The sequence below is a fragment of the Cinclus cinclus genome, chromosome 19 (assembly GCF_963662255.1).
Source record: "Cinclus cinclus chromosome 19, bCinCin1.1, whole genome shotgun sequence".
NCBI classification, from domain to species: domain Eukaryota; kingdom Metazoa; phylum Chordata; class Aves; order Passeriformes; family Cinclidae; genus Cinclus; species Cinclus cinclus.
In genome coordinates this window covers 2,785,030-2,812,098 of record NC_085064.1, presented here as the reverse complement: position 1 = coordinate 2,812,098, position 27,069 = coordinate 2,785,030, and the positions used below count along the sequence as shown (strand labels likewise).

The window sequence follows — 27,069 nt, the reverse complement described above, 5'->3', positions numbered from 1 at the left end:
CGGCGGCGGAACCCCGAGCCGGATGTGCCAAGATGGCGGCGGCCGGTGCTGGGGCCGCGAGGGGCGGTGGCGCCCGCGCCCGCTGCTGAGGGGCCTCGGCCGGCAGGGGCTGCTAGGTACCGCGGGGCGCGCCCGGAGGGAGGGCCGTGGGTCCCGGGTGGGCTGCGTGAGGAGCGCCGGGCCTGAGGTGCAGGCCCCGGTGTTCACGGTGCCCAGCCCGCCGTGCCTCAGCCTGGGCCTCAGGGCTGTCGCAGCGCAGGGAACCGGCGGGTCCCGCAGTCCCGGCTGGGGCGGGCTGTGGTGCCGCAAAGAGGGGCGAAGACGCTGCCGCAATCGCCGGGCTGCGCTGCCCGGGGCTTCTCCCGCAGGATTTGGGTTGCTCTGGGTGGTATCGAGAGGGGCGGCGGGACAGGGACGCTGTGCGGGGATCCGAAGGTTATTCCGTGGGGTGCGGGAGGGAGAAGGTTCCGTCCGGTTTTGGCCATCACGGATACCCTTTGACGCCGCTGGTCCCAGGTCGGGGTTATTTTTCCGAGCTGTCAGGTGCCACAGGTCTGTGCAACTGGTGCTGACTCAGGAGTGCGGCTGCCTGAGAGCCTCGGGACCTGCTGCGGTGAAGAACTGGTGGTCAGGATCCTTTCGGAATAAACGGGAATGCTTTGTGCTGCTTCTGTGCTTTTGATTGCCAAAGAGCTCACAGACTGGTTTGGGTTGGAAGGGACCTTAAAAAGCATTAAATTCCACCCCCTGCCATGGGCAGGGACACCTTCCACTACCCCAGCCTGGCCTTGGACACTTCCAGGGATGCAGGGGCAGCCACAGATTCCCTGTCGGGGCCTGCCCACCCTCCCAGGGAAGGATTTTTTCCTGATATCTCATTAAACCTTCCCTCTCCCTCTTTAAAGCCATTCCCCCCCACCCTCGTCCTGTTGCTACATTATAACAAGATAACATTTCTAACTCTGGCTGATGTTTAGGAAAAGCCTGGTAGGAATCTGTCAGGGGCATGACTGATGTAGAATGTGTTCAATCTGTCACCCACATGTGTGCAGCTGCCTGCGTAAGATAAAACTGGAAAAAGCAGTTGCTGATTTTAAAGCTGCAAATCTCATTTTCCAGCTGATCCTGTATTTAAGATTGCTGTGGGTTGTTTTGGTTTTTTTTTTTGTCACTTTGTTCTTATTAGGAATCTGTGTATGAACGCATTGTTGTTTAGTTCATGTGTGAAGATGAGAGCTAATATTAGTCCTCTGTAACCTGCTCTATGGGCATAGTTATTCTGTTTAAGAGTAATTTATTTAGCTAGGTTTAAATTAACTGCCCCCAGAGAAATTATTTCTTTATAGATGAAGCTATAGAGCTCATCAGGTGGAATTAATTTTATGACCTTGTCTAGAGGGTTTTAATATTTTTTTCCTCTTTGGCAATGTTTTTTTGGCATGCCTGGAAACACCTTCTGCAGTTGTTCCTCCTAATGACTCACGTTTAGCAGGCTGCCCTGCTTTATCAATTAATAAACCAGCTGAAAGGTAAGAATTTCCAAACTAGATAAAGCAGAGATGATTGCTCTTAACCTGTGTAGTTATTTCTAAATTCCTTAAAATCAGCATTTCTCTTAATCCTGGACGAGGCACAAGGGAGGGTCAGTAGCACTGGGTTATCTTCTGTTTAATTAGTTGACATGGGCACATTCATTTTATTTGGACTCAATTCCTCAGTCTTGCTTGCTTTTAATACTGTGTGCAGTCTGTTAATATTAACTTTGCTTCTGAGGAAGCTGATCCCTTGTATTGAACCTCTGTCATGCATCATCAAAGATCCTGTTAGAGAATGGCAAGTTCTGCCTTAAAGTAGGACTTTACATTTATTTTTGTTAGCTAATTACTGGTGCAGGCTGTTACAAAAATGTGGCGAAGTATTAGGATTTTTTTAAAATAAGACACTGCAAGGAGTAAAGTCCACATTAGACATTTGGAAGTGGGTATTTAGGTTGGCTTTTGTGCTCAGCTGTATTTCAGAAACAACTTTTCTATGAAAAACAGAGCTATTTAGTAGATACCAATATTTCCTTCTGTGAAGTTTGTGCTTTCCAGGACATAAATGCCTTGGCAGATGGTTTAATTGGCTTTTTTCCTTCCCAAGACAAAGTATGTCCCATAAACCCATGCATTTATTTGAAGGGGAGATCTTATTATCTTTGTTAATACAACAAAGAACAGGAGAAAAAAATAAATGGGGATGTTCAGGACAGCCAGAAGTTCCTTAAGCCTGTGGAAATTGGGATGGGTATTTGGGCAGGATCTCCTGGAAAGGTGGTTGGCAGCAAGGCTGGTAAGCATGGCCAGCTGGAAAACCTTCACCTCAGGATTGTAACAGGAGAAAACATTGCAAAGTCCTGAAACCTTTCTGTGAGCATTCCTTGATGGAATTCAGCAGCTGTGCTTTTAGAAAGAATGGTGAAGGCACATGCAAGTAATGCATGAAAATGCTGGAGCTCTAATGTTTCTGTTGAAATCTGGTTTGTGTTGTCCTTCCCATCTTAATAAAACAAAAATTAATGGAGTCTTAATTCTAGTTATGTCTGTGGAATATATGGATGGAGGGGAGAAATTGAGAGTCCTGTTATCTCTGAAAGAGGGACCTGGGTTATACACAGGGCTGTTGGAGACATTTTTTTCTTCTACTTGATGTCCAGTAAAGTCTGTGGGCTGTAGTATTGTCAGTATGATTTTATTAGAATTTTTTAGGTGTAAATCTTTATGAAATACATGCAGGATTTTTGATAACAAGAAACCAGAGAGCTTTGCATTTGAACTTCTCTATAACTCTTACAGTTTTGTCCTGATTATAAACATCTGACTTTTTTGGCTTCCCGTTTTATTACTCTTAAGACAAAGATGCTGAATCTTAGAAGAACTCCAAAGAAGAATTGCACAGCTTTTCTCTTTTATAGGCAAAAGTGCATCTGGTGTGGAGCAATTGCTGTGGGTACTTCACTCTGCATATTGTAAACAATATTTGTTTTTGTGTACCATGAGAAAACATCATTATCATATGCTGCTAATGCTTCACTGAGCTCCACTGGATAACTGTTGATGAATTCCTCTGGTTTGTCAGCCTCCATCCTCCCCAGATTTTTAAGAGGTGATAAAATTGAAAAAGACACCCTGATGAATTTGCTGAACTTCCTGTGTACAGATTCCTGCCTGGTATTGTTTGGAGTTGGGGTTGGATTACTTCTGAGCGTGTCCTTTCCACCCTGAAGTGCAGCTGTAACCCTGATACTGTGCCAGAGTCCCACTGGTGTTAAAGTGAGAATGGTCACTGATAGGTGGGGGTGGTTGGTTGTTTTTCTGTCCTTAAATGCAGATTTGCTATGCAGCATCCATCTGGAAGAGAGAATATTTGTGATGAAGATGCAGTTGCCTTTCTCAAAATAAATAGCCATGCTCTGCCACACGATGTTTTCTTAGTTAAACTAAAAGTGGGCCATTGAGGGTGATAACATCTAATGAATTACTTCTTAGGATACTTCTCATCTTACCTGTGAAAAGGTCCATTCGTGTGGAGTGCCAGTGCAGCAGGGCTGAAGATCATCTGTAACAGAATTAGAGTTAGATAATGACTTTTCTTGATAATTAAATTGAGCAGGGCATGGTGCTGCAGGCATTGTTCCAGGCTGGTTGCTGTCCTGTCTGTGATGCATATTTCTGGGAAATGTTACAGTGGGATGCCACTGGAGGGTTTGATACTAGTACAGGTCTGAACTGTGTTTCATTAGTCTTACTTGGATATATTTAATAGAATTGTTAAATAACGTGCATTGATACTACACAGCCTTACACGTCATTAATGCTGGACTTGGATTTAGAAATACAAGTGCGGAGTGTGTCAGTTCCTTATGCATTCTGAAGAAAAGGGAGATATTTTCCACTTCAAATTCTTCGAGTGATTTTATTTCTAAAATAAAAGCTGCTTAAGTGCCTCACTTACTGTGAGAAAGGGAACTGACTTGTACGTGTGTTATCTCAGCAGGGCAGAAGAAGAAATCTCTCTGCTGCCTCCACGGGCGGTTTGTCACCGTGTGACCCTGCCAGAAGGCCACCATGCAGCAGCCACCGCAGCCCGTCCCTCCAGGAGCGGCTCCTCCTCCTCCCGCCGGCGTGGCTCGCAACATGTACTGGAGGAACAGCCCGCTGAGCAAGCGGGCAAACGTCGCAGCTGTACCGCCGGTGCAGCCCGTGACAGACCCCTTTGCCTTCGGCAGGCAAACCCCCCAGGGCTCTCCTCTGGATAATCCATCCAAGGGCAACGCCCCGGCGTTCCCGCAGCCAGCCCTGGTGCATCCCCCGCCCGCCCGCGCCGGGGACAGCCCTCACGGACCACACGCGTCTCTGTTAGCTCCTGTGTCTCAGGCCGGGATCAGCACCAGTACCTTTTCTAATGTTCCAGTTCCTTCTCCGTCCCTGGGGTATGTTATAAATAGTGCTGCAGAAGGGCATCCCGACGCTGATCTCGGACTCCGTGGGCCTGCAGTGCCGTTGCATTATAACCCAGGAGCAGCAGTGGAAAATTCTTTCGGTGTGCATCCTGGAATGGTGTCTGCAGTGAACAAACCTGGAGCTAGGCAGGATGTTGGCAGGGATCCAAATGATGCACCTGCAGCACCCAACACAGCAGCACTCTTCCCACCACCTCCCCAGCAGCCTGGGCCCCAGTGGAGGCCTGTCCCAGGGAATCTGCAGTCTCCAGTTCGGAATTTTGTGCCCTATCCTGAGCCAGCTCCTCAGACTGATGTTCAGAACATTTCCCAGCCTTCCGGCAGCGCTTCTCACCCTCCTCCACACACAAATGTCCCACAGGGTCCTGGACACCAGGGGATTCCACAGAACATTGTGCAAGCGCCTTTACCTGCTGGTTTTGAGAAGAATGGCAAAAATGGCCCTGCCAACAGCAGTCATCACATGAACAGCATCCAGCCTGGCAGTGTGTTTAGGCAGAACACAGAAATGGCTAGCCCTTGGTTAAGCCAACCTTACCAGGAGCAGTTCTACCCACAGCCACCTTTGCAAGACGCCGGTTTTGTCCTTCCCACAGCTCAGGAAAACAACCCCAAAAACCAGTCTCCAGCTATGTCTGAAACATCAAATAGATCTATTCATACAGATCGAGATCCAGGAACTCTCTCCATGTTTTTTAAAGGGGATGAGGCAGAAAATGAAGAAATACTTTCATCTGAGAAAAACTATGTAATGGAGAAAACAGAGTTTGATGCCTGTCAGCAAAATTTGGCCTCCCTGTATCACCAGCCTGTGCATCCTCAGCAGGTGGCAACCAATATTGTCTCTCAGGCACAGCTGGCTACAGGCTCAGCTGGTGAGATGGTACAGAAAGGAATGGATGGCCAGTACTTCCCTAAACTAGTCAACCATCAGGAGGCACAGGGTGCTAAGCACTCTCTCTTTGCTCGTGATGACAAGGCACAGGTAGGTGACCCAGCTGCTGGGTCCCAGTATGAAAATGTGGAGAACCTGGAGTGCATTCAGAATCAGGAAGTGCTGCCAAGTGAACCACAGGCCATCAGTACTTCCTCCCCTGCTGCTGGTCCCGATCCGTACAGGTACGGATCCTTCCCGGGTCAGATGCTTCCAAAGAATGCTGCTGTGAGCCATGCTGAAGGAGGACCAAACCTGGAGGCACCTGATTCCTTACCTCACCCTGTCCGACCTGACAGTGTCTCTTCCAACTACAGCAACATCAGCCACAGGAGCACTTCCAGCTCAGCACGGCCCCCAGAGCAGGTCGGTACATTTATCCAGCAGGAAATTGGGAAGCCTGATGAGGAATCCTGTGCCAGCTTCTTCAAACAGATTGACTCCTCTCCTCTGGGAGGTGATTCAGGTGAGCTAAACCTGAGCAAGAGCTACCACGGCAATCTATCCCAGCCTCCCACTCCAAGCCCTCCTAAGCCTACAGGAGTGTTTCAGACAAGTGCAAATAGTTCTTTTGAACCTGTGAGGTCCCATGGAGTTGGTCTAAAACCTGCAGAGATTGACCAAGCAAAGATGGTGGTTGAATTAAGAGAGAACCATTCAAACCAAAAGAATATCAAGAAGAACGCAGCAGTGCCTGCTGCATCCCCTGGCAATCTTGAACAGCCACCAGATAATCTGGAAACAATTTACATGCCTCAGGTACACCCAGGGCCTCTTGCAGGCACTGGGGAAGCTGGAAATACGCTGCACTCGGGGCCTGTTGTGGAAAATATACAGTCAGTATCTGAGAGACGGTCCTCAACCAGAGCTCAGGGAGCAGTTAAGAAGTGTGATAGCCCAGCAACAACCTTATGGGCTCACAATGAGTTACCAAATTTTGGGGGAAATGTTCTCCTAGCTCCTGCTGCTCCTGCAGTGTATGTACCTGCCAAACAGACTGTGGAAGTCATCCAGCCACCGGAAGAAGGCCTGTCTAATCAGCAGCCATGTAAACCAGGGACTATTGCTGTGCAGCACTCCCAGGATGGAAATCTAACTTTTGAAAATCTTGAGAATCCTCCCAAAATGGGAGAAGAGGAAGCACTTCAGTCTCAGGCAAGTTCTGGTTATGCAAGTTTATTGTCTTCTCCGCCTACAGAGTCTTTGCAAAATCAGCCTATCCTGATTGCTCAGCCTAATCAAAGCTATAACTTGGCTCAGCCAATTAATTTTTCTGTTTCTCTATCTAATCAGCTAAGCAACAATGAAAACAATCAGCCAATGAAGGACTCTGGAGTTGGGGACAAGCCTGCAATGAGTCCCCAAACTTCACATGCTGGTGGGGAAAACATGCCGTTACCTGTAATGCAAGTTGGATCTCTGTTAGTTAATGCACTTCCAAATACTAATCTGTTAAAACATAATTTATTACAAAGTCCTGGTAATTCTTCTGATGCTGCTGCTAATCAGCCTGCAAACTTGCTTATGAAAACTCCTCTTAACTTGACTCCAGAAGGGCAAAAGAATGTTAATATGGAAGGCCTTGCTCCTGAGTTTGCTAGCAAGCCAGGGTCTAACTCATCTGTTTCTCCTGGGACAGATCTTCCCAGTGGAACTGCAAGTGGCCTAGTCCCCCCTGTTAATTCCATAGCACAGGCTAATAATTCTGCAAACCAATCAAGTAGCAAAGAAGCTGCTGGAGTGTTGGACTTCACAGTGTCACAGACGTTGGAGAAAAGCAGCGCAAGTAATTCAGTGCAGGTGCACAGTCAGTCACCTTCTGGTGCTCCAGTCCAACAGGTATCCAGTGGTGCTGCTCAGGTGCATCCCGAGGTGCCTGACAAACAACATTTCTATCAACAGGTGACAAAAGATGTGCAGCACCAGGCTGTAGCACAGGGAGCGCTGCCACCTCAACCTCAAATGCAAGCAGCAGCTCAAATGCAGCCACCAACATCTGGGCAGTCCTCAGTTCCTCCAGACTCTCAGATTTCCACAGGGGCTAAAGCCATGCAGCAGGGGGACAGCCAGGTGCTGGGCAACCGTGCCCAGCCTGGGGGGCCCCAAGAGGCAGGTTCAGCCCAGCCAAGGTACGACCAGACGAGTCCTGGGAAGCAGCCAGCATCAGAACAGCCTCCAGGTGCTCCAGCTGCCACAGCCCCTCCTGCTACCACTGCTCAGGCAGTCCCACCCAACGGGCAGCAAGACCTGCAGCGTCCACCCCCTCCTCAGACCCCTCAGGAAGCCTTTGGTCCACCCCAGAACCCTTACTACTACTACAGACATCCTTATGATGCTTACCAGGCCCCGTATCCACCACATTATCCTCCTGCAGACCCCAGGACAGCAGCTCACCTTTATTACATGGTAAGTTTTTATGTTTCCCTTTCTTCCCCCTTAGTATCTATTATTAATTATTTTTGTTTTGAGTTATGAGTTTAAACAGTTGTGTCACAATCAACATTCAGCAGAGCATTCACGTGAAATGTTTTAAGTGTTGGGAAAATCCAGACAACAGTAACAAAACTGGCACTGCAAAGATTATGGAAACTTCAGTAGTTGCTGATACCAATTCCAGTTGGCACAGATGTCAGCTCACAGCAATTTGTTTGATTCTTTGGAAAAAGCTGACAGTTATAACTGGCTTGGCTGTCCAGGTGCTCAAACATGGTTCCTATCTGCTGCCTGAATTATTGATGGTTTAGCAGAGAGGTTGAAGTGCAGATATTTTGTCCAGATATAATGTTTTTTTCCTTAAGTTTAGTATATTAATAACTTGACTATAACTTCTGCCACAAAAAGTAATGAAAGTTAAACTGTAGTTTATTAAGCCGCATCTCTTCAGGTGTCACTCACTGTGACATACCACCTCACTGTGGTGTGAATGGTGGCGTTTTTTGGTTTGAACTGTTAATTTTGGAGGTGTGAAGCCTCTTCCCTTGCCTGTGCTTTTGCAGGAGGACAGCTATGGGCAGTACGACCCCCGGTACCGACACTACGACAGCAGCAGTGCCTACATGGAGCCTGGGAGTTATCGCTACCCCGAGCCTGAACGGCCCAGCTCCAGGGCCAGCCACTGCTCTGACAGACCCTCCTCCAGGTGTGTAATTCCTAAACCGAGTCGAGATTTGGATACCCCAAAGCAGGGAGTGTAGTGATGCCTGTCGAAGTTTTACAGCATAAACCACAGGGAGGAATCCAAAACCTCTTTGTGTGCTGCCCTAGGGACGGACGGTATCAAATGTCTGAGAAGGATACAATTCCCCTGCCTTTTCTCTTGCTTGTTATTCCTTTCATTCAGTTCTCTGGGGTCTGTTGGTGTTTCTGCCAGGCAGGAAGTCACTGTGATAGCCTCAGTGCTGATGTTTGCTGTGAAAGAGCAGTACAGGCCATGGGGTTATTAATCAATGCTCATTTATTTTCTGCCTTGCACTTAAGCATTCTGTTAATGAGTGCCACTTCTGCACGTTGGGTTGGATTTGCCTTGCAAGCACCATGGATACACTGTGGTTCAGGTGCTCAGAAGAGAGTGGTGAGTCAGGTGACAACATCCTGGGGCTGTGCCAGGTCCATTTGTGTGACAGTTCCCTGAGCTGTGGATAAGCTTTCCTCACAAAGCTCCCAGAATGTGGTCTGGGTGGCAGAGGTGCTGTGTGGGCATGTCCCACCCACTCATTTCATTGCAGGTTGTGGTTAGGGAAACATAAAAGCCTTAATCTGTCTGATTAATACAACATAAAGACATTTGAGAGAGGGGAACAATCTGTTCAGATGCTACTTGAAAATGTTAAATAAAAGCAGGGTTAAATCTCTACTCAATCAAGAAGCAGGAGAGCACCTTGAAGAGATTGCTGTTTTCTGATGATAATTGTGCAAGTTATTTGTATGAACTTCAAATTAATGACAAAATGTTACTGTTACCTGCTGAGGGGTTTGCACTTTCTAACAGAGAAACTCCTGTTACCTGTCTGGAAATTATTAAACCCTTTGTAATGTTTGTCTGTTGTTGGTAGTTCACTCATGAAGCAGTGATCAAATTACAAATACAACAATTTGTTTACCATCTCCAGAAGATTATAGATGTATTTTGGTCTGGAGGAGTACAAAACAATGGTTGTAGCTTTACCATTTTCTTAAGTGAATTTAAGTGTGCTGTGAGCTCTTGAAATGAGATGATAAACTCCAGTAGCACTTCCTGGTGTGTACTCTGCTGAGGTACTATTTTTAGAAGGAGTTGAAGTTTCTGTATGTGGCAGTGGGCTGATCAAAGCCTGTTCAAAGTGGCTGTGTCAGGGCTGATGTGTGAGTGCCAGTGCAGTCACTACAGGGACTGTGCTGTGGAGCTGCAGGGCAGCAGAGCTCTCCGTGTGTGTGTGTGTGTGTGTGTGTGTGTGTGTGTGTGTGTGTGTGTGTGTGTGTGAAACTGCCCTGAATGTGCAGTGGTGGTGATGCAGCTTTGGGAACTCTGCTTGGAGAAAGGAATAAGATCTCTCTGTAGACTGGGGATACTGGTTGGGTGGCTAAAGCTGATGTGATAAGATCAGACCTCCTCCTCTGCAGAGTGAGTGCTGTGTTAGCAGACTTCCCACACTCCTGGGCCACTTTGGAGCTTGCACTCTCAGTTGTAGGACCAGTTGTAGGGAAAGGTGGAAGTTTCCATCACTCCATGCTGGCATTAAATATTTCCACCTGCTGTGTGTGTGCACAGGTGTATTTGTGAGATGAATGCACCTGTGTGGGTACAAACATACATGGATGTATATCCATATATATATATATACACACACACATTCATGTGCATGCACATACATGTAGACACTGCATTTTTCATCTAACATTCATCCCCTGGCTTTTTTAGAAATTCTAGGATGATGACCTGAAAATATGGTATTTCAAATAATGGCCACATCTCTCTTTTTTCATCAGAAGACTTCACCTTTTTTCTATACATTGACTCTTACTTTGCTGTGTTGGTTTTAGCCAGGTTTTTGTGCTTGTTTGGACAATCAGCTCCATAAATGATTATTTTCTTCATTGTAAGCTGTATAATAAAACTGTTAAATTTGGAGCAGCTATTATTTCTTAATGAATTGTTAAATTATTGACTTCTCTGTTGAGACAGTTCAAAGGATGCTAATTATAGCAGTAGTTTTCTTGATTAATTGTCTGTAAGTAATTAAACTTCTCACCAAAGCAGTTTATAAAGCCACTGAATTATTGTATGCTAAGGGCATATGCTATGTCACCTTTTGATGGCACACAACAATTCAGTGGTATATTGGCTTCTAAAGTCCTCATTTTATGATTTCTTGGAAATGCCTTATTTTAACTATGGAACTTTGTCTAATCAATTGTGGCAAGGAGTTTTTCCTAAGTCCTGCTGAATTTAGAAGATATTAAGGAGGAATAGCAACTTTTTTTTTTTTTTACTTGTGTGCTTTCTTTCAGGCAAGGATATCCAGAAGATTATTATGGAAAAAGTGGATGGAGTGATTATTATTCAGGCTATTACCCAAACTCCTATGATTATGGAGGTAAGGTGTCCAAAAGAACTCTGATTTTTTCCATAGATTTTCCTCACTTCAGCCTTCAGTTTGCCTTTCCTTTGTGCAAAACTCCATTGTAAAGGTACAGAACAGTTCTGTTCTATGTGTTGCAAGGCTGCCTTTCACTGGGGTGTGTCCTTGGTGTGTGACCTGAAGGCAAACCTGTAAAGTGAAATCCAGGTGGGTGTTAACAGAAGTTGACTCACGACTGGATTTTGGTTTTGTCCATCATTATCTAAGTGCTCACTGAGACATGCTGGTGTTGGGAGTCTGGAGGTAATTGCCTGTGTAGTGGCTGGGAGGGTTTTAAGCAACATCTGTCCACATCCTGAGATGTTTTGCTTGGCACTCTGCAGATCACAGGGATTCTGTGAATGTCATAACAAATAGTAGGATTGAGTTTTAAAGATGTTAGAAAAGATCTGATGGCAAACACAGACCCCTCACGAGCAAGTAACTGTAACAACCATGTTTCTCTGAAAGGTGTGAAATTTATTTTCTAAGCTTTTTTTAAAACTAAAGACAGTGGAAATATTTATGTAGGTTCAAGTACATAGCTTTGGTTTTGCTCTGTGCTTCAGGACCAAAGCAGCTTGTAATTAAAGAGAAAGGAGTAGAAAAAGATGATAGGCAAAAACTACCAATATCTGAACCATTTCTTCTTCTTTTCCAAAGATCCAAGTCGGTGGGAGCGATACCCATATGACCCCAGGTACAGAGACCCAAGAAGTTATGACCAGAGGTACTGGTATGATGCTGAACACAACCCTTACCAGAAGAGAGAAGCATATCCGTATGGCAGCAGGTTTGTCCAGTCAATCCGTGTTCTCCCAGTGCTATTTCCAGAGCACGCTGTTAAAATGCAGTGTTACACATATTTCACAGTGTTACACGTATTTCACAGTGTTACACGTATTTCACAGTGTTACACGTATTTCACAGTGTTACACGTATTTCACAGTGTTACACGTATTTCACAGTGTTACACGTATTTCACAGTGTTGCTAGTTCTTTCTGTAGCTTTAATATAGGTCATAGAGGGAAACCGGATGAGCTGAGAGAAGGGTTGAAGGTAGCAGCACTTGTTTTTAGACCAGTGGAACATTCTGAGTATGATGTTGGTCTTGATCTTGAATAATGTGGATGAACTCCATGAAGGAATGTCAGTTTGTTTACTGTGCAGCAACCTCAACGTAGACAGTGATTTAAGAGCTTCTGGAGTGAGGTCCAGTTTTCCTGACAATCACCTCCCTCAGTCCCATGGGTGGCTGGAGCTCATTCCTGCTCTCTCTGTGCCTCAGGAATGACCGGTACGATGAGAACTGGAGATACGATCCCCGTTTCACCGGGAGCTTTGACGACGACTCGGAGCCACACCGGGATCCCTACGGGGACGACTTTGACCAGCGCAGCGTCCACAGCGAGCACTCCGGCCACAGCCTGCGCAGCTCCCGCAGCGTCCACAGCCACCACAGCAGCTTCAGCTCTCGCTCCCAGCAGGTGAGTCCCAGCTGTCCCCAGCAGCCTGGCACGTTCCAGCTGTCCCCAGCAGCCTGGCACGTTCCAGCTGCCCCCAGCAGCCTGGCAGGTTCCAGCTGCCCCCAGCAGCCTGGCAGGTTCCAGCTGCCCCCAGCAGCCTGGCAGGTTCCAGCTGCCCCCAGCAGCCTGGCAGGTTCCAGCTGCCCCCAGCAGCCTGGCAGGTTCCAGCTGTCCCCAGCAGCCTGGCAGGTTCCAGCTGCCCCCAGCAGCCTGGCAGGTTCCAGCTGCTCCCAGCAGCCTGGCACGTTCCAGCTGCCCCCAGCAGCCTGGCAGGTTCCAGCTGCCCCCAGCAGCCTGGCAGGTTCCAGCTGCCCCCAGCAGCCTGGCACGTTCCAGCTGTCCCCAGCAGCCTGGCACGTTCCAGCTGCCCCCAGCAGCCTGGCAGGTTCCAGCTGCCCCCAGCAGCCTGGCAGGTTCCAGCTGTCCCCAGCAGCCTGGCAGGTTCCAGCTGCACCCAGCAGCCTGGCAGGTTCCAGCTGTCCCCAGCAGCCTGGCAGGTTCCAGCTGCACCCAGCAGCCTGGCAGGTTCCAGCTGCCCCCAGCAGCCTGGCACGTTCCAGCTGCACCCAGCAGCCTGGCAGGTTCCAGCTGCCCCCAGCAGCCTGGCACGTTCCAGCTGTCCCCAGCAGCCTGGCACGTTCCAGCTGTCCCCAGCAGCCTGGCAGGTTCCAGCTGTCCCCAGCAGCCTGGCAGGTTCCAGCTGCACCCAGCAGCCTGGCAGGTTCCAGCTGCACACACCAGCCTGGCAGGTTCCAGCTGCACACACCAGCCTGGCAGGTTCCAGCTGCACACACCAGCCTGGAACTTGCACTGTTGGGAGTTAGAGAAGCATTAGAAAATAAGAAAAATATTTCAGGTTTTAGCACAAGGAATGTGTGTTTTGAAGATTTTCATAAGCTAAGGCTGTTTTGTAATATAGTTTTGAACTTAATGTTTGTCACAGTTGTCAAGAGAACTTTAACCAAAATCAGCACTCAGCTGTGCAAGTTGCCACACACACAGAAGTGGAAAATTTCCTCTGCTGAATCCATTTGCTGTTTGTGAGAATATTGCCTTCCTTGTGCTTGCCTGTAGTGAGCTGGCTTTATGTCATGTCATTTTTCTCATCACAAGCTTGGGATGTATTAAAGGACTAATTCCATATTTGTATGATGGTATTTTGACTTGAAAAGCAAAAACCAAAGCTAACTGATTACTCATCCACTTACACCACAAATACAGATACCTGAAAACCTCAGAGAATATTTGACTAATTTGTAAGGGACGTTTTTTTGCTCATGTAATGGGTCATTTTACCTGTAGTTGGTTCATCATGTTTCTTGGAAGTTTAGGTACTTTTCCAGTCTGAATTCCAATTCATTTAGTAATGTCTGAAGTAGTATTGGAGATCGTTTAGGCATTAATCCTTAGACACCTGATGGCATTTGGCATTTGTTAGGGTTTTTCTATTGGGATGTTCTGTCTGTTACAGCAGAGGTGAACAATTATTCTGACCCACAACTGTTGGTAACAGAACTGGTGCTATAATCTTAACTTTTCACACAAGTGCATAGAAATTCTGTTGTGAGAGAACTGAACGTGTTGGGACGTGAACAGATCAAACAATGATCAAAACACTGTAGGAGAAGACAAAGATAATTAATTATCTGCACAGAAGGGTCTCACAGGGTGGCTTTCTGCAATGCACTGGTGCAGTAAGCCTGGTTCACAAGAACAGAAGCTGTCAGGAAGGAAATGCTCACTGTCTGCACTCCTGCTTGCAGTGCTGCTTGCTCTGTGTAACTCCCAGCTAACCCTCACTAATCTGATCTGCCTAGAGCCAGCTCTACAGGAGCAATCATGACCTAACAGGTAATGCCTATGAAACCCCTGCGCAGGCAGCGTCGCTCCACGCAGATTATCCCTATGGAGGCTATGATCCCAGCTTTGATGGACAGCAGCCTTTCCCAGACTATGGCTACCCTGCTGAAACAGGCTGGGCAGCAGTGGAGCAAGGTATGGACACCCTGGGGAATGAGGGAAAGCACTGTGCTGTAGATACAAAACCCTTTCTCTAGAAAAACTTTTCTAAAGCGTTGATGTCTGTTTAGCTCTTTGAACATGTGTTTGTACACAGATGACAGGAACGTGTCTGATACAAACAATCCAAGTCCCTGCATTGAAAAAAAATAACTGGATTTTAAAGTTTGGAGTTTAGTTTTGTTCTAGTTACTGCAGATCTTCAGGTTTGGGACTTTGGGATTATAAAAGAACTGATGGTTTCTTGCAAAGTTCAGCCAAATTCAAAAACAAGGTGTTTTACACTAACACTTCAGGATTATTGAATTGGATAAATATATCAGCAAGTTTATTTAGTTGCAGGACAAGTTACCTGTTCTTATTTTATCTCTTCTCCCCATTTCAGCACCTTTAAGGCCCTCAACCCCTGAGAAATTTTCAGTGCCTCATATCTGTGCCAGGTTTGGGCCTGGAGGCTTCTTAATAAAAGCACTGCCAAACCTGCCTTCTGAGGGTCAGCCAGCTCTGGTTGAAATCCACAGCATGGAGGTAAAGTTTAAATAGAAAAATGGGAAGTAATGGAATAAAGGGCTTTCTTTTGGAAGGGGAGTGGGAAACTTGAATTTATAACTTCCTGATTTATCTTTTTTTTTATGTCAGTGCATGTATCTTTATCTGTTTGGTCTGTAATCATAAGTAGAACAGTTATAAAAGTTCCTTTCCCCTGAGAGGTGACTTAGTCATGATGAGATCATCCAGCTCCTTATAATTTTATTGAGGATGATGTACGGAGTAATTTGCCTGTAATCTTCATACTTTATCATCCTTGTGCAGGTTGTCGCAAAGTCACCCTTTATATTTTGCTTAAAAGGCTTGATTACACAATGAGCTATGTTCAGCTCTGGGGATTTTATCTGTAAAAAGTAAAATATAGAGTTACAAGAATTTCTTATGGATTATATTTGTGTTTTAGACTATGTTACAACATTCTCCAGAGCAAGAAGAGATGAGAGCCTTTCCTGGACCTCTTGCTAAGTATGTTCCTTCAGTTTTCAGAAATAATTTTCATACATTCCGAAATTTTTTCTTTATTGCAAATTACAGGATTTAAACTGACTTAAAAATTTGTGTTTTTTCACCTGCTTAAATAATGCATGAGCTTTAAATGTATTCCTCAGACTAATCACAAATAATGACCTGAATGTTTACATTTGTCTCATTAAAAACTTTTTTCTTTTTTTTTCCTCAGGGATGAGACACATAAAGTGGATGTTATTAATTTTGCACAAAGTAAAGCTGCACAGTGCTTTAAGAATGAAAATTTAATTGACAAAGAATCTGCAAGTCTTCTTTGGGACTTTATTGTACTGTTGTGCAGGCAGAATGGGGTATGTCTCACTGCTTGAGTTTTTATCCATCCTGAAATACTTTGTACACAAATAGTTTTTGTGCAAAGGTCAGGAATATGTGTTATAGTCACTGATCTTGGATGTCACAGACTGAAGGAATGGGTAAGCTGGGCACCCATCAGATATGCTGATATTCACATATGGCTGTTGAAGTGCCAAATAAAATGCAGGCAGTGTTGAAATAACAGATTTTTTTCAATTTTTGTTTTCTCTCTATACACACAGACTGTTGTGGGAACAGACCTGGCTGAACTTCTGCTCCGAGATCATAAAACAGTGTGGCTTCCTGGGAAGTCCCCTAATGAGGCAAATTTGATTGATTTCACTAATGAGGCTTTGGAACAAGCAGAAGAGGAATCTGGTGAAGCCCAGCTCTCATTTCTCACTGATAATCTTCTAACCACAGTTGACAGTTTTGAGAAGGAGACTGAGAGGTTCAGGGAGTTACTGCTTTATGGCCGTAAGAAAGTGAGTGCCTGTGCTGCTACTTATTTTTGCAACTTCTGTAGTGCATGTAATATTTCATGGCACTGTACTTCACTGATGCAGAAGTTTATACCCTACAGTTCATAATCTAAAGCAAAATTATAGTTGTGTGTTAGCTGTTATCTAAGCAAACATATTCTGATTTGATCACAAATTACTGCTGTAAAACTGTTTTTTGTGAGTAATATGTGAAGCTATTCCCAGGAAACTAATTTGTGTCTTTATTAGGATGCTTTGGAGTCTGCCATGAAGCATGGTTTGTGGGGTCATGCTCTGCTTCTTGCCAGCAAAATGGACAGCAGGACACATGCAAGAGTGATGACCAGGTACTGGGTTGCTTTTTGATTACTGAAATTTGGCTACCTGTTCTGCTAATGAGGTGGAGAATGTCAAAGTCATGGGTTATCCATAGTAGTTCATGCAAGATTTATGCTTTAATTTTGCCTATGTATTTATTTGCCATTTGTTACTTTTTATTCTGAGGTCTTCTGCCTATAAATTTAAGCCTGAGAAGTTGTTCTCTGCCACCTGATCCATTTAAAAAACTGCAAAAAACTCAACTGTCAAATTTGGTAAAGTCAGCTGACTTGGGGAGAATCCAGAGGTTTTCCTGGTTTGGACTGTCTGATGTTAGAGTGACAGAACCAGTTCACTGGGAATGTTCTACTTTTGAACATTATCCACTGGGTAATTTCCTCTTTGGTGTAGTATTTTCACGCAGCACTTCCTTCTGTTGAACTAGGTTAGATTAATTGCCACTGAGAGCTGAAGTACATTTTAACTGCTTACCCCACGTTTGTGTTTTGTTTTTCTCTTCAATGTCTCTGTAGATTTGCCAACAGTCTCCCAATTAATGACCCTTTGCAGACTGTTTACCAGCTCATGTCTGGAAGAATGCCAGCTGCATCCACGGTAAGATTCACTGGAAGCTGCAGGGAGTAATGGAATTCCAACAGAAATCTTTCCCAGAATGTCAGAGAAGTTGTTTTGGTCCTTTTTCGGTTGAAACACACATGCAGAGCTGCAGTCACTGATTTGACCTAGTAATTCTTCTAATTTTAGTGCTGTGGAGATGAGAAATGGGGAGACTGGAGGCCTCATCTAGCAATGGTGTTATCCAACTTGACCAATAATGTGGACTTGGAATCCAGGACCATTGCTACCATGGGAGACACTCTTGGTAACTCTTGGGGAAATGAACAGGGTGATGACTGAAGGAAAACCTTTGATTGCTCTGCCTATTTTATTTGCAGACAGGCAATTTCTTTATAAAGTACAAAGTGGAGCAGTTTTATGTGGGCTTGTCTCTATTGTGAAGGCATTTGAATACAAAGCCAAACAATACAGGAACACTGAATGTGCCACTGAAATATCCTGAGCTCTGTCCTTTATTTCTCTACAGCTTCTAAAGGCCTGCTGGATGCTGCTCATTTTTGTTACCTTATGGCCCAAGTTGGGTTTGGAGTTTACACAAGGAAGACAACAAAGCTTGTCCTAATTGGATCAAATCACAGGTTTGGCTTTTCTTATTTAAACACAGCTTTCTCGATGCAAAAATGAAAGTTTGAAAGACTGAATTACACTGTTCCCCTTATCCTCACTAGCTGGTTGTGAGATAACTGTCTGATGTCCTGTCCTCTAGTCGTTGATATTTTGTGTCTAACAGAGCTGTGTGTCTGACATTGATACATCTGTGTTAGTTGTCAGCTCAAATAATATTTTTCTTCTCCTATTTGAAACAGCTTGCCATTTTTAAAGTTTGCCACCAATGAAGCCATTCAAAGAACAGAAGCCTATGAATATGCACAGTCACTAGGAAGTCAGCCTGGCTGCTTGCCCAATTTCCAGGTGAGGAGCTGTTCCTGCTTTGGTTTGGTTTCTGTTTTGGCAGATTTCACGCTTTTAATCTCTCCTGTGCTGTAGTCAGTGTGGCAAATACTTTCTCTGTCAGAAGATGAAATATTCATAGATGGTAGTGCCATGTAACTGTTTTCCTGTTTTCATTTAATTTTCACTTTTTTCATCCCTATATCCCGAACTTCTGAATTTTAACTTTTATAAATTGTAATTCTGTATTCCAAAATAAAAATCCAGCAGAATTTGCTTGGAATCACTTGGTTCATTTGTCCTGCTTGCCTCCCCAGGTTTTCAAGTTCATCTATGCCTGTCGGCTGGCTGAGATGGGCCTTGCTGCCCAGGCTTTCCACTACTGTGAAGTCATTTCCAGAACTGTCCTCAAAGATCCACATTACTATTCCCCTGTGCTGATTGGCCAGCTAATCCAGGTAACATGAGCAGGAATGAAGTGTTTGTGGCTTGGTATTGTTGGTGAGAAGCTGTGGCTGATGAAATCACACTTTGCAATGGCTCCTTTCCTCAGATGTCATCCCAGCTGCGCCTGTTTGACCCTCAGATAAAAGAAAAGCCAGATCAGGAATCTTTTATTGAGCCCTCCTGGTTAGTGACACTTCGACATGTGGATGGACAGATCAAGGTATGGTGTGTGCTTTTCAGCATGAATTACTCCCTTTAAAGGATTAATATAAATCCATTTTAAAATGGTTTTCTTTACACTGTTAATCACAGAAACATGGGAAGTGACCTTATATATTCATGTCCTAAATTGCAAATGTTATGGTGTAAACCAGGTGAATTTACCACACTCTAGTGCCCTGAGATTCAATAGAGAATAATTAAAATTACATGAGACAGGTTTTTCTTAATACATAATGCAAGGAGAATTGCAAAACTCATTAGGTTGCAATAATCAGGGGATCTGTTTGCCATGGAAACACCTTGTGTGTGGATTGGTGTTGCTAGATTATAACAGAGTGGAAATAATTATCGTTTATTTAAAGAGATGTGTTAGAAATTTGAACCCTGAATTAATTAATTGTTTCAATTTAAAAACAAATAAATTCTTTTAATTGTTGGTTGATCTTGGCTTATAAGTAGCTGACAACTCCTTTTTTTTTTTTTTTTTTGACTGAACACTGAAAAATTGTTTTCACACCAAAGATGTCCTTTGGTCTGTGACCCCTTGGTTATGAACTAAATGTCTGGTACAGATCAGTTGATAATAAATTGTTTTTTCCTGCAGGAGGGTGCAATAGCCTATAACACAGACAGATCCACTCCCCCTCCCTATGAAAGCAGCACTCCCAGCTCTGAACTGGACCGTGCCAGTCAGTGTGATGGGGGAGGTGGCCGTGACGTGGGACCAGGTGCTGAAAATGCCTTGCTGGCATCCTTGTTACCCAATATGGCTCAACAGATGCAGAGCGTACAGCTGATGCCTTCAGGTTGGTGTTTCATATCCTTTATGACTGAGAAAAAACAAAGGGTTTGGGTTTCTGATACAAGAAACCACTTAAGAGGCTGATTAGAACAGGGAGATTTCACTTCTGCATTGTATCATTCATAGGGTAAAAGGGTCACATTGGAATTTCTGCTTAATTATAACTCTTAACTCTGTTTCTTTTTTTTCATCCTGCAGTACCTCAGGCTGTCCTTGATGGCTCAGCTGCCATGATTCCTCCTGGTGACCAGGGAAGTGTCCCCTTCTACCCAGTGGCTCCTCAGCCTCTTGGCCCAGGACTTGGCTTTGCACCTCAAGGATTTTCAAATCCCTATGGAACTGAACCGTCCCCACTATATTTAGGGTCAACACTACCCCCAGGAGGGCCACCACAAGAAGTGGAACCACAGCCAGAAGAGCAGACAAAACTTGAAACAGGTCTGGGATCTTAATAAACAGCTTTCCTTCCTTAGAAAGGGATGAAGTGTTTCAGGGAATAATTCAAAATTTCTCAGTATTTAAAAAATAGTCACGTTTTGGTTAATGAAATTTAAAACCACCATGTAATGGTATAGAATCATCTGTAGAAAATTGCAATATTCATCCTGCTTTTTTAGCTTACTTTAAAAGAGAGGTCAGACTCAGCAGGTCATGATTCAGACCTTGACTGATAATCCCTGAGTGCAGTGAGACTGGCAGTTCTGTTTCCAAGGGATACCAGGGTTATCTGCCTCTGGACATGAGTTTCTGGGACCCTGCTCAGTTTTAACTCTGTGACAGCAGAGCCTGACACATGTGGAGGGAAGGAAATGTAAGTTTGGCAGAGTGTGAGAAGTGAGGAACCTTTAATTGCTCCATCATCCTGATGGTTGCATCCCTCAGCCTGCTCTGGCCTGTGTTTAGAACAAATACAAACCCAGACAGGAGAGGGGAAGAAATCACAGCAATTGCAGCTCTTATGCTTTAAAAGACCAGGTTTTCTCTAGCACAAAACTCATAACTGGTGAAAACTTTTGCCTTATAACTGTTGTGGGGCTTGGGGACTTGGGTGTTTGTTGTTGTTTTTTTTGTTGGTGTGTGTCCCTGCTAACATAATCTATTTTTTTTTTTTAAGGAATGCAGAGAATTGCCTCAGAGTCTCCTCCACAAAACTCCTTCCCTGAACAGAGAGAGGATGATTTCTATGGCAGAATGGCTAACATGGTATTGTTATTTCACACATTTCCTCAGCTGCCTTGCAGCACAATGCAAAAAGAGGATTTGGGGGCTCTGTATTTGCTCTTCAGCAAGACTTGAAGCTTGGTTTTTAGAAGTCCCCAAAGAACCAGATTAAATGTCTTTGTGTGGTAATTCTTGATAAAAAATTAATGCTGTGTCAGATATTTTTCTACTTGTGCATTTATCTCCTGGCTTGATATCTAACCAGGCAGCAGGACAAAGACCCATCTTAAGGTGTAGTTTGTAGGAACTTTTGGATGTGTTCTGCGTATGGATTTTTTCAAAGAAGGATTTTTTAAAACAAGATTAAATGTGATCCATCACTGCAGCAGTGACAACTTTGTGCTTTCCTGTGTATTTGTCACCCAGGGCTATAGACAAAGATCCCGAACAACCTCAGAGTCCTCTGCTCATTCTGTAGGACGAGAGAGATCCAACTCTGCAGCAAAACAACCCTCTCCTCCTCCCTCTGCTCCTGCAGGGAAGGACACTAAAAAGGAAACAAAAAAGGAGGCAGCACCTAGAAAGGTAAACTTCCTTAGGAAGGTACTTAGAGCTGGAGAAGATCTGTTAATAAATGTGGTAACTCCTGGTCCATAGTACTTAAGAAATCCTGACTAAACTATTTATTTCTACTTATTAGTTGCAACTCTGGGCTCAGAGTTGAAGTCCCTAACAGAAAATGTGTTGTTGCATGAATTTGTTTTAATTTGCCTGTAAAGTGAGACAAGAATTAACCGAGAGGGAGAGAAATAACTAAGTAAATTTAATTTGTTTTTAGAGTGGTGCAACCTGGTTTCGTTGGCTGATGGGAAAAGGAAAGAATGAGGCTCACCTGCCAGATGACAAGAACAAATCAGTAAGGCCCAAAAAATCACAAAAAACTTTATATATTTGAATTAGTTCCTAATGTTCTCCTGGATGATTTTAAACTTTTTTAGCAAGTTGCTTTGAGCTCTATGTTTTTGACTGTGATTTTCTTTTAGATTGTTTGGGATGAGCAGAAACAACGTTGGGTTAATCTGGATGAACCTGAAGAAGAGGTAAAAATCTGAGTCCTCATTATTTCTCCAAGTGGAAAACAAAAATCTCTACTTGGCACACAATTTTCTTTAATCTGTTATTGTCTCTTAAGAGATGCTTTTTACTGAATTTGGATTAAAATGTGCAACATCAGTCGATTATGTGATTGGATTTTTTTTTGTCTCCCTTAGAGTAAACCTCCTCCACCACCTCCAACAGGATTTCCTAAAGCTGCTCAGGCTGCTCCCCCCGGGCCTGGAGGCCCACCTGGTGCCTCTGTCAATGTGTTCTCCAGGAGAGCAGGTAACAGCCAGCACTGATATTTGAAGACCTTCTCCTGCATAAAACATGAAAGCAGAAGTGCTGACTTTCCCTGGGTTGTTTGGGAACAGTTGGCAGCTCAGTGGAGCTCTGGCTATGGCTGGCTTTGCTCAGTTTTAGCTCCTGTCGCAGTACCCTGACTTGGGTATTCCTGTTTGTATCCCTGGAGTGTTATTTCCTGATCCTGAAAGATGCTTTTACTAGCAAATTATTCAAAGTAGACACAGGCATGATAAACACAAGGGTTATTTCTGTTTTTCTGCATGTTTCTGGTTTAGCTGGGAGCAGAGCCCGTTATGTGGATGTCCTGAATCCAGGAGGAACCAAAGCAAGTGGTGCTGTTCCTGCACCATCAGACCTGTTTGCTCCCCTGGCACCAATGCCCATTCCTGCCAACGTGTTTGTTCCAAACTCAGGTGTGTGGATAGGATTGTGGGGAGGTTTTATGGCTATTTGTGGGAGTGTGTTTGGCTAAATCCTAATTCCTCTGTAGTTCCAGGAGAATCCCAGCCCATGGAAGGGAGTGGAGCAGCAGAGCAAACACCAGCTGCAAACCAAACCAGCACAGACCCTGCTGCAGCTGTGGAACCAGAGGTGGGTTTGAAGGAGTGTTTTGTAGACAGAACTCAAAGTTCTGATTCAAATCCCCTCAAGATTCTGAGCAGCAGTTTCACAGCCACAGTAAATAAAGCATGAGGTTGTTGCAGGGTTTGTGGTTTAATGTTTTAAAGAACAGAAGAGAAATACAAGTGCAAATGGAAGTGGGAGGTTGCATTTCATAAATTGGCAGGGCTGCAGCTTCCATGGGTGCAGGAAAGGGACTGAGAACATGGGAATAGTCTTCCACTGCACATTGCACCTGCCTGATGGGCTGTAACATTGTTCTGCCTCAGTGGGGTCTCTAAGGGAAGTGGTGAATAGCCTTGGAGTAGTGATGATAAACAAAAGTGCTTTGTTTCTCTTCAGTACTTAAACTCTGCAGCTCTTCCTCCTGGATCTGGACTTCATGTTCCTAACCCTGATGGCTCCCAGTCAGGCGAGGTAAGGCTTGATGCTAAGTATTTAATTAAGGACTTTTTGCAGTTAATTGTAGTGGTCTTAAAATGGGCCATCTAAAACAACAACTGATTCAGAGACTGATAAGTAACCAAGATGAGATATGACTTCCTCCAGAATTATACAGAAAAGACCTCTAAGCCCATATGAGAAGTTCAGCCACCATATCCTACATTCTGTGATCTCCTTTACCTATAAAAATACTTTTTAAAGCCTTTTTCAGAGTAAAACATCAGAAACAGTTCAAGGGTCTCTTCTTGCCTCCATGCATGCATATAATTTCACTAATATTAAGTGCAAGACAAAAGAAGAACAAGTTGCTGTGTGTCAGGCAGCGTAACATGACCTTTGTTCCTACTAAATATTTTCTATACCTACATAATTTTGTGCTTTAAGAAGTCCTTTTGACTTAAACTAACTTCTGGCTTTACGTTTGTTTTTGTTGTTTTATTTATTTTTTATTTAACTTGAAGTTGGTTTAACCTTTGGCAGTGAGACTTTGACAATGAAATAAAACAACTGAAAGCTTGGGGCAGTGACATGCATGACGACTTTTTTTATTTGTGTTTTTTTGTATTTGTGTGTTCTTGCTGTTTTGTAGCTTTCGCGCTCTAGTTCAATGAGTTCATTATCACGTGAAGTAAGCCAGCATTTTAATCAGGTACATGTGGCTGGCCATTCTCATTTATGTTAACTTATTTACTTCCCCCCCCCCCCTTAATTTTGCATTTGCTCAAATACTAATGCTACTTTCAGCCATTTCCCCCTCATTTCACAGAAATGTCATTAAAAGTAGATCATGATGTAGTGTTCCTTTTTACACTCAAACAGGGTCTTCAGTTTTGTGTATTTGTGAGAGTGCATGTAATCCAGGCATGCTTTTTATTTTTGTTCCTAAGAGATTCACATAATTTCGTCATCTTTTTCCTGGAATACTAAAGAAATCAGTTGATTTTAAACAAAAAGAAACAAACAAAAATCCTCCAACAAAATCAAACGAACCTCCTGAAAAGACTCAATACAAGCAAAACTCAGTCATTCTGCTGCTGCCAGTCTCAAATTGGTAACAAAGCATCTGCAAAAGTCCCTGTAGGAATTAAAGGAATGCTTCATCTCTGCTGGAAGTTCAGAGCTGTGGGGTCACCACAAAGGGGTGACACAAACCTTTCTGATGTTTCTTAGTAAAGCAAAACCTGACATAGAATGTTTGTTTTGGGGCAAGTCTTGAGGTGCACTAACAAAGGCAGAAGGTACTAACTGAGTGGAGTTGCACTGGTGTCTTGTGTTGGTTTTGCATGCTTTGGACCTGCAGAGCTATTTGCAGTTGATGCATGTGGCATTGTTTGGCCAATTCCTACATTAAGCCAGCCCTGTTCTAGATCTGGATGCAAAACTGTACCAGCACTCTGGAGTTGTTCCAGCAGGCTGCGCTGTCCATGTTGTTGGCATTATTCCTGTGAATATTTGCTCTGTATAACCTAGCAGACCACGTTTGAGAGGCACTGCAGTGCCTCTCTGCCCTTGTCTGATTTCAGTGTTTTCTCTTCCCAGCCTGCCACTGTTCCACCCTTGGGGGCACCTTCAGCAGGAGCGGTACCGTTCTACAACCCCTCTCAATTTGCACAAGTGAGTGAAGGCTTCACCTTTCCTTTTCCTTATCCTTATTATCCAGCATTTCCCAGAGCAGCTGTGGCTGCTGGAAGTGTCCAAGGCCAGGCTGGACAGGGTTTGGAGCAGTCTGGGATAGTGGAAGGTGGCCCTGCCCATGGCATGGTGGAGGGGGATGTGCTTTGAGGTCCCTTCCGACCCAAACCAGTCTGATTCTATACTTTGAACAAAACACAATTTTGTGCTTTACCAGCTTGTGTTGTTGCACACAGAGTGTTAAATGTGCACAAAGACCACTCTGTTCAAATTAACAAGTTTCCATTCAAAACTTTATTCCTGGATTTTGAATTTTGTCTCCAGCATGACACTTTTACAGACCGTTTTGTTTATTGCTGTTCTTTTTTCAGTCTCCTGCAGCCACTGGAAGTTCAAGACTGGGAAGAATTGGACAGAGGAAGTATCCAACATTGAAGTAAAATACAATGGCTTCGTATTTGGAATCCTCACTCATATTCTGAGTATGCAAAGAACTATTCAGCCTTAGGGCATGTGGTGTCAGCTGCAGTTGACATGACAGATATCTAATGATGGGTGATCTTTTTCATGCTTGCACCTCATCTACGCAAACCATTACCAAACATGAATTCCGTGTAACTTTTCCTTTTCAAAACCTGGCTAGAAATAGCTTTGCTGTGATAAAGAATAGACACACAAGGGAGGAAATAGTTGCTGTCTGTTACAAAAACCTGTTTGTAAATTGCATAGGCAATTTATTCCTTAAGTTTATTTTAAACCTTATTAGCGTGACCTTCTGAGACATAGTTTCAGGGATTCCTTAATTTCTGAAGGATGCTCCCCTCCCAGCAGGGGTAAAAATAAAAAAATACAAACCGTGTCCACATTGTAAAATAACTCTGTGGCCTTAAGAGGACCATGCACAATCGTGATGCTTTCAGCCAGAGTGTGGAACCAGAGATGTTCCCCTGGGAGAGGCTCACCCAGGAGCTGCCTCGTGCTGGTTTGGTTTTTGGGAGGTGGGAGGGGGCCACAGCTCATCCAAATAAATCGACCTATATTGAATGAAAACTGTGACTGTAATCTAATCCTGATTTGATTTGGATCTTTCCTAGTCTGTACGTAGTTTTTGTGGTTTAGACTACCTGTAAAGCCAAGTGTATAGTGGGAAGGAGCTCTGTATCATAGCCAACGCTGTTCTCTTGATGAGTGAGTGTTTGTTTAAGTGCAATACGGTTACTTTGCTTTCTCTCAAACTGCTGGCACTCTGCAGCTGGGGGGTAACAGCTTGAAAGTTGTTTTTTTGGGTTTTTTTTTGTTTTTTTTCTCTTTTTGGGAGTGCCAGAATCAGTGTAATAATCTGTTCTTGAATCTCCCTTAAAATAACCAAGGTCTTAAATAGCTAACAGCTAAATTTAATACTAAAAGTAGATGGATTAGACCTCTACAGATGGATTTTAAAATCTTCAGGTTTAATATAGGAAATCTTGAAAACCATGGTATGCAGCATTTATATTCACTGAAAAATCTGAATTATCTGCAAAGAGAGAAATAAACTTTAAATATTTATTAAATCATTAGGCCATATTTTATTTAGAACTTGCCACCAAACTGTTTGATTTTACTTGAATTTCTGCCCAGGAGTAGAAGTGATATGAATGTGATTGCCAGTATTTGTCCCCCCTTTTTTTTTTTTTTTTTTTTTTTTTTTTTCCTGAATAACACCACTTTTCTAAGATTGTGATAGCCTTATGTATGTCCCAAAAGGTTTGTATGCAGCCCAAGTATAACACTTATTTGGGGGGATTAGAAACCTTGGTGTGCTGGTCCATGTTCAATTCCAGACATGGACAGCAGCAGTCAGTGTGGTTTACTTTTCTATAATTGAAACCTAATCAGACACTTGGCTTTCCTCTAGTCCAGCCAGGCTGCTGATTATTTTCTCCTTTCAGTAGAGACTGCCAAACAACTTCATTCAAGGAGGCTCCCTCTGAGCTGGGGGCTGCTGTCTTTCCTAAGTGTAAGATTTGACACTGTAAATTCTTAAATAAAATATTTTGCGCTCTGGAGCACTTTCA

General features: G+C 44.0%; 1 protein-coding gene across 4 annotated transcripts; it reads left to right on the top strand.

Annotated features, from left to right (window-relative positions):
- Positions 1–27,069, top strand: SEC16A (SEC16 homolog A, endoplasmic reticulum export factor). 4 transcript variants are annotated; one of them, XM_062505915.1, is made up of 31 exons: positions 1–116; positions 4,036–7,841; positions 8,432–8,574; positions 10,923–11,008; positions 11,696–11,825; positions 12,322–12,520; positions 14,377–14,554; positions 14,964–15,106; positions 15,531–15,592; positions 15,807–15,945; positions 16,192–16,434; positions 16,681–16,778; positions 17,283–17,364; positions 17,515–17,632; positions 17,855–17,966; positions 18,195–18,300; positions 18,597–18,737; positions 18,833–18,946; positions 19,553–19,754; positions 19,949–20,188; positions 20,865–20,953; positions 21,338–21,496; positions 21,750–21,827; positions 21,955–22,011; positions 22,183–22,294; positions 22,591–22,728; positions 22,806–22,906; positions 23,279–23,353; positions 23,970–24,029; positions 24,920–24,994; positions 25,384–27,069. In XM_062505915.1, the coding sequence occupies exons 2-31, from the start codon at positions 4,107–4,109 to the stop codon at positions 25,450–25,452; spliced, it is 7,284 nt and encodes a 2,427-aa protein (XP_062361899.1). In that variant the 5' UTR covers positions 1–116; positions 4,036–4,106; the 3' UTR covers positions 25,453–27,069. The 4 variants fall into 4 exon arrangements, with proteins under 4 accessions (XP_062361899.1, XP_062361901.1, XP_062361898.1 ...); XM_062505917.1 differs by having other exon boundaries at positions 4,033–7,841; positions 14,437–14,554; XM_062505914.1 differs by having other exon boundaries at positions 4,033–7,841.

Bases quoted from the DNA above. Each gene is read 5' to 3' on its own strand.
- SEC16A (XM_062505915.1), top strand. From the start codon at position 4,107: ATGCAGCAGCCACCGCAGCCCGTCCCTCCAGGAGCGGCTCCTCCTCCT. The intron at 15,107-15,530 runs GTAAAGTTTAAA...TTTGTGTTTTAG, and splicing joins TTGAAATCCACAGCATGGAG to ACTATGTTACAACATTCTCC. The intron at 22,295-22,590 runs GTAACAGCCAGC...TTTCTGGTTTAG, and splicing joins TGTGTTCTCCAGGAGAGCAG to CTGGGAGCAGAGCCCGTTAT.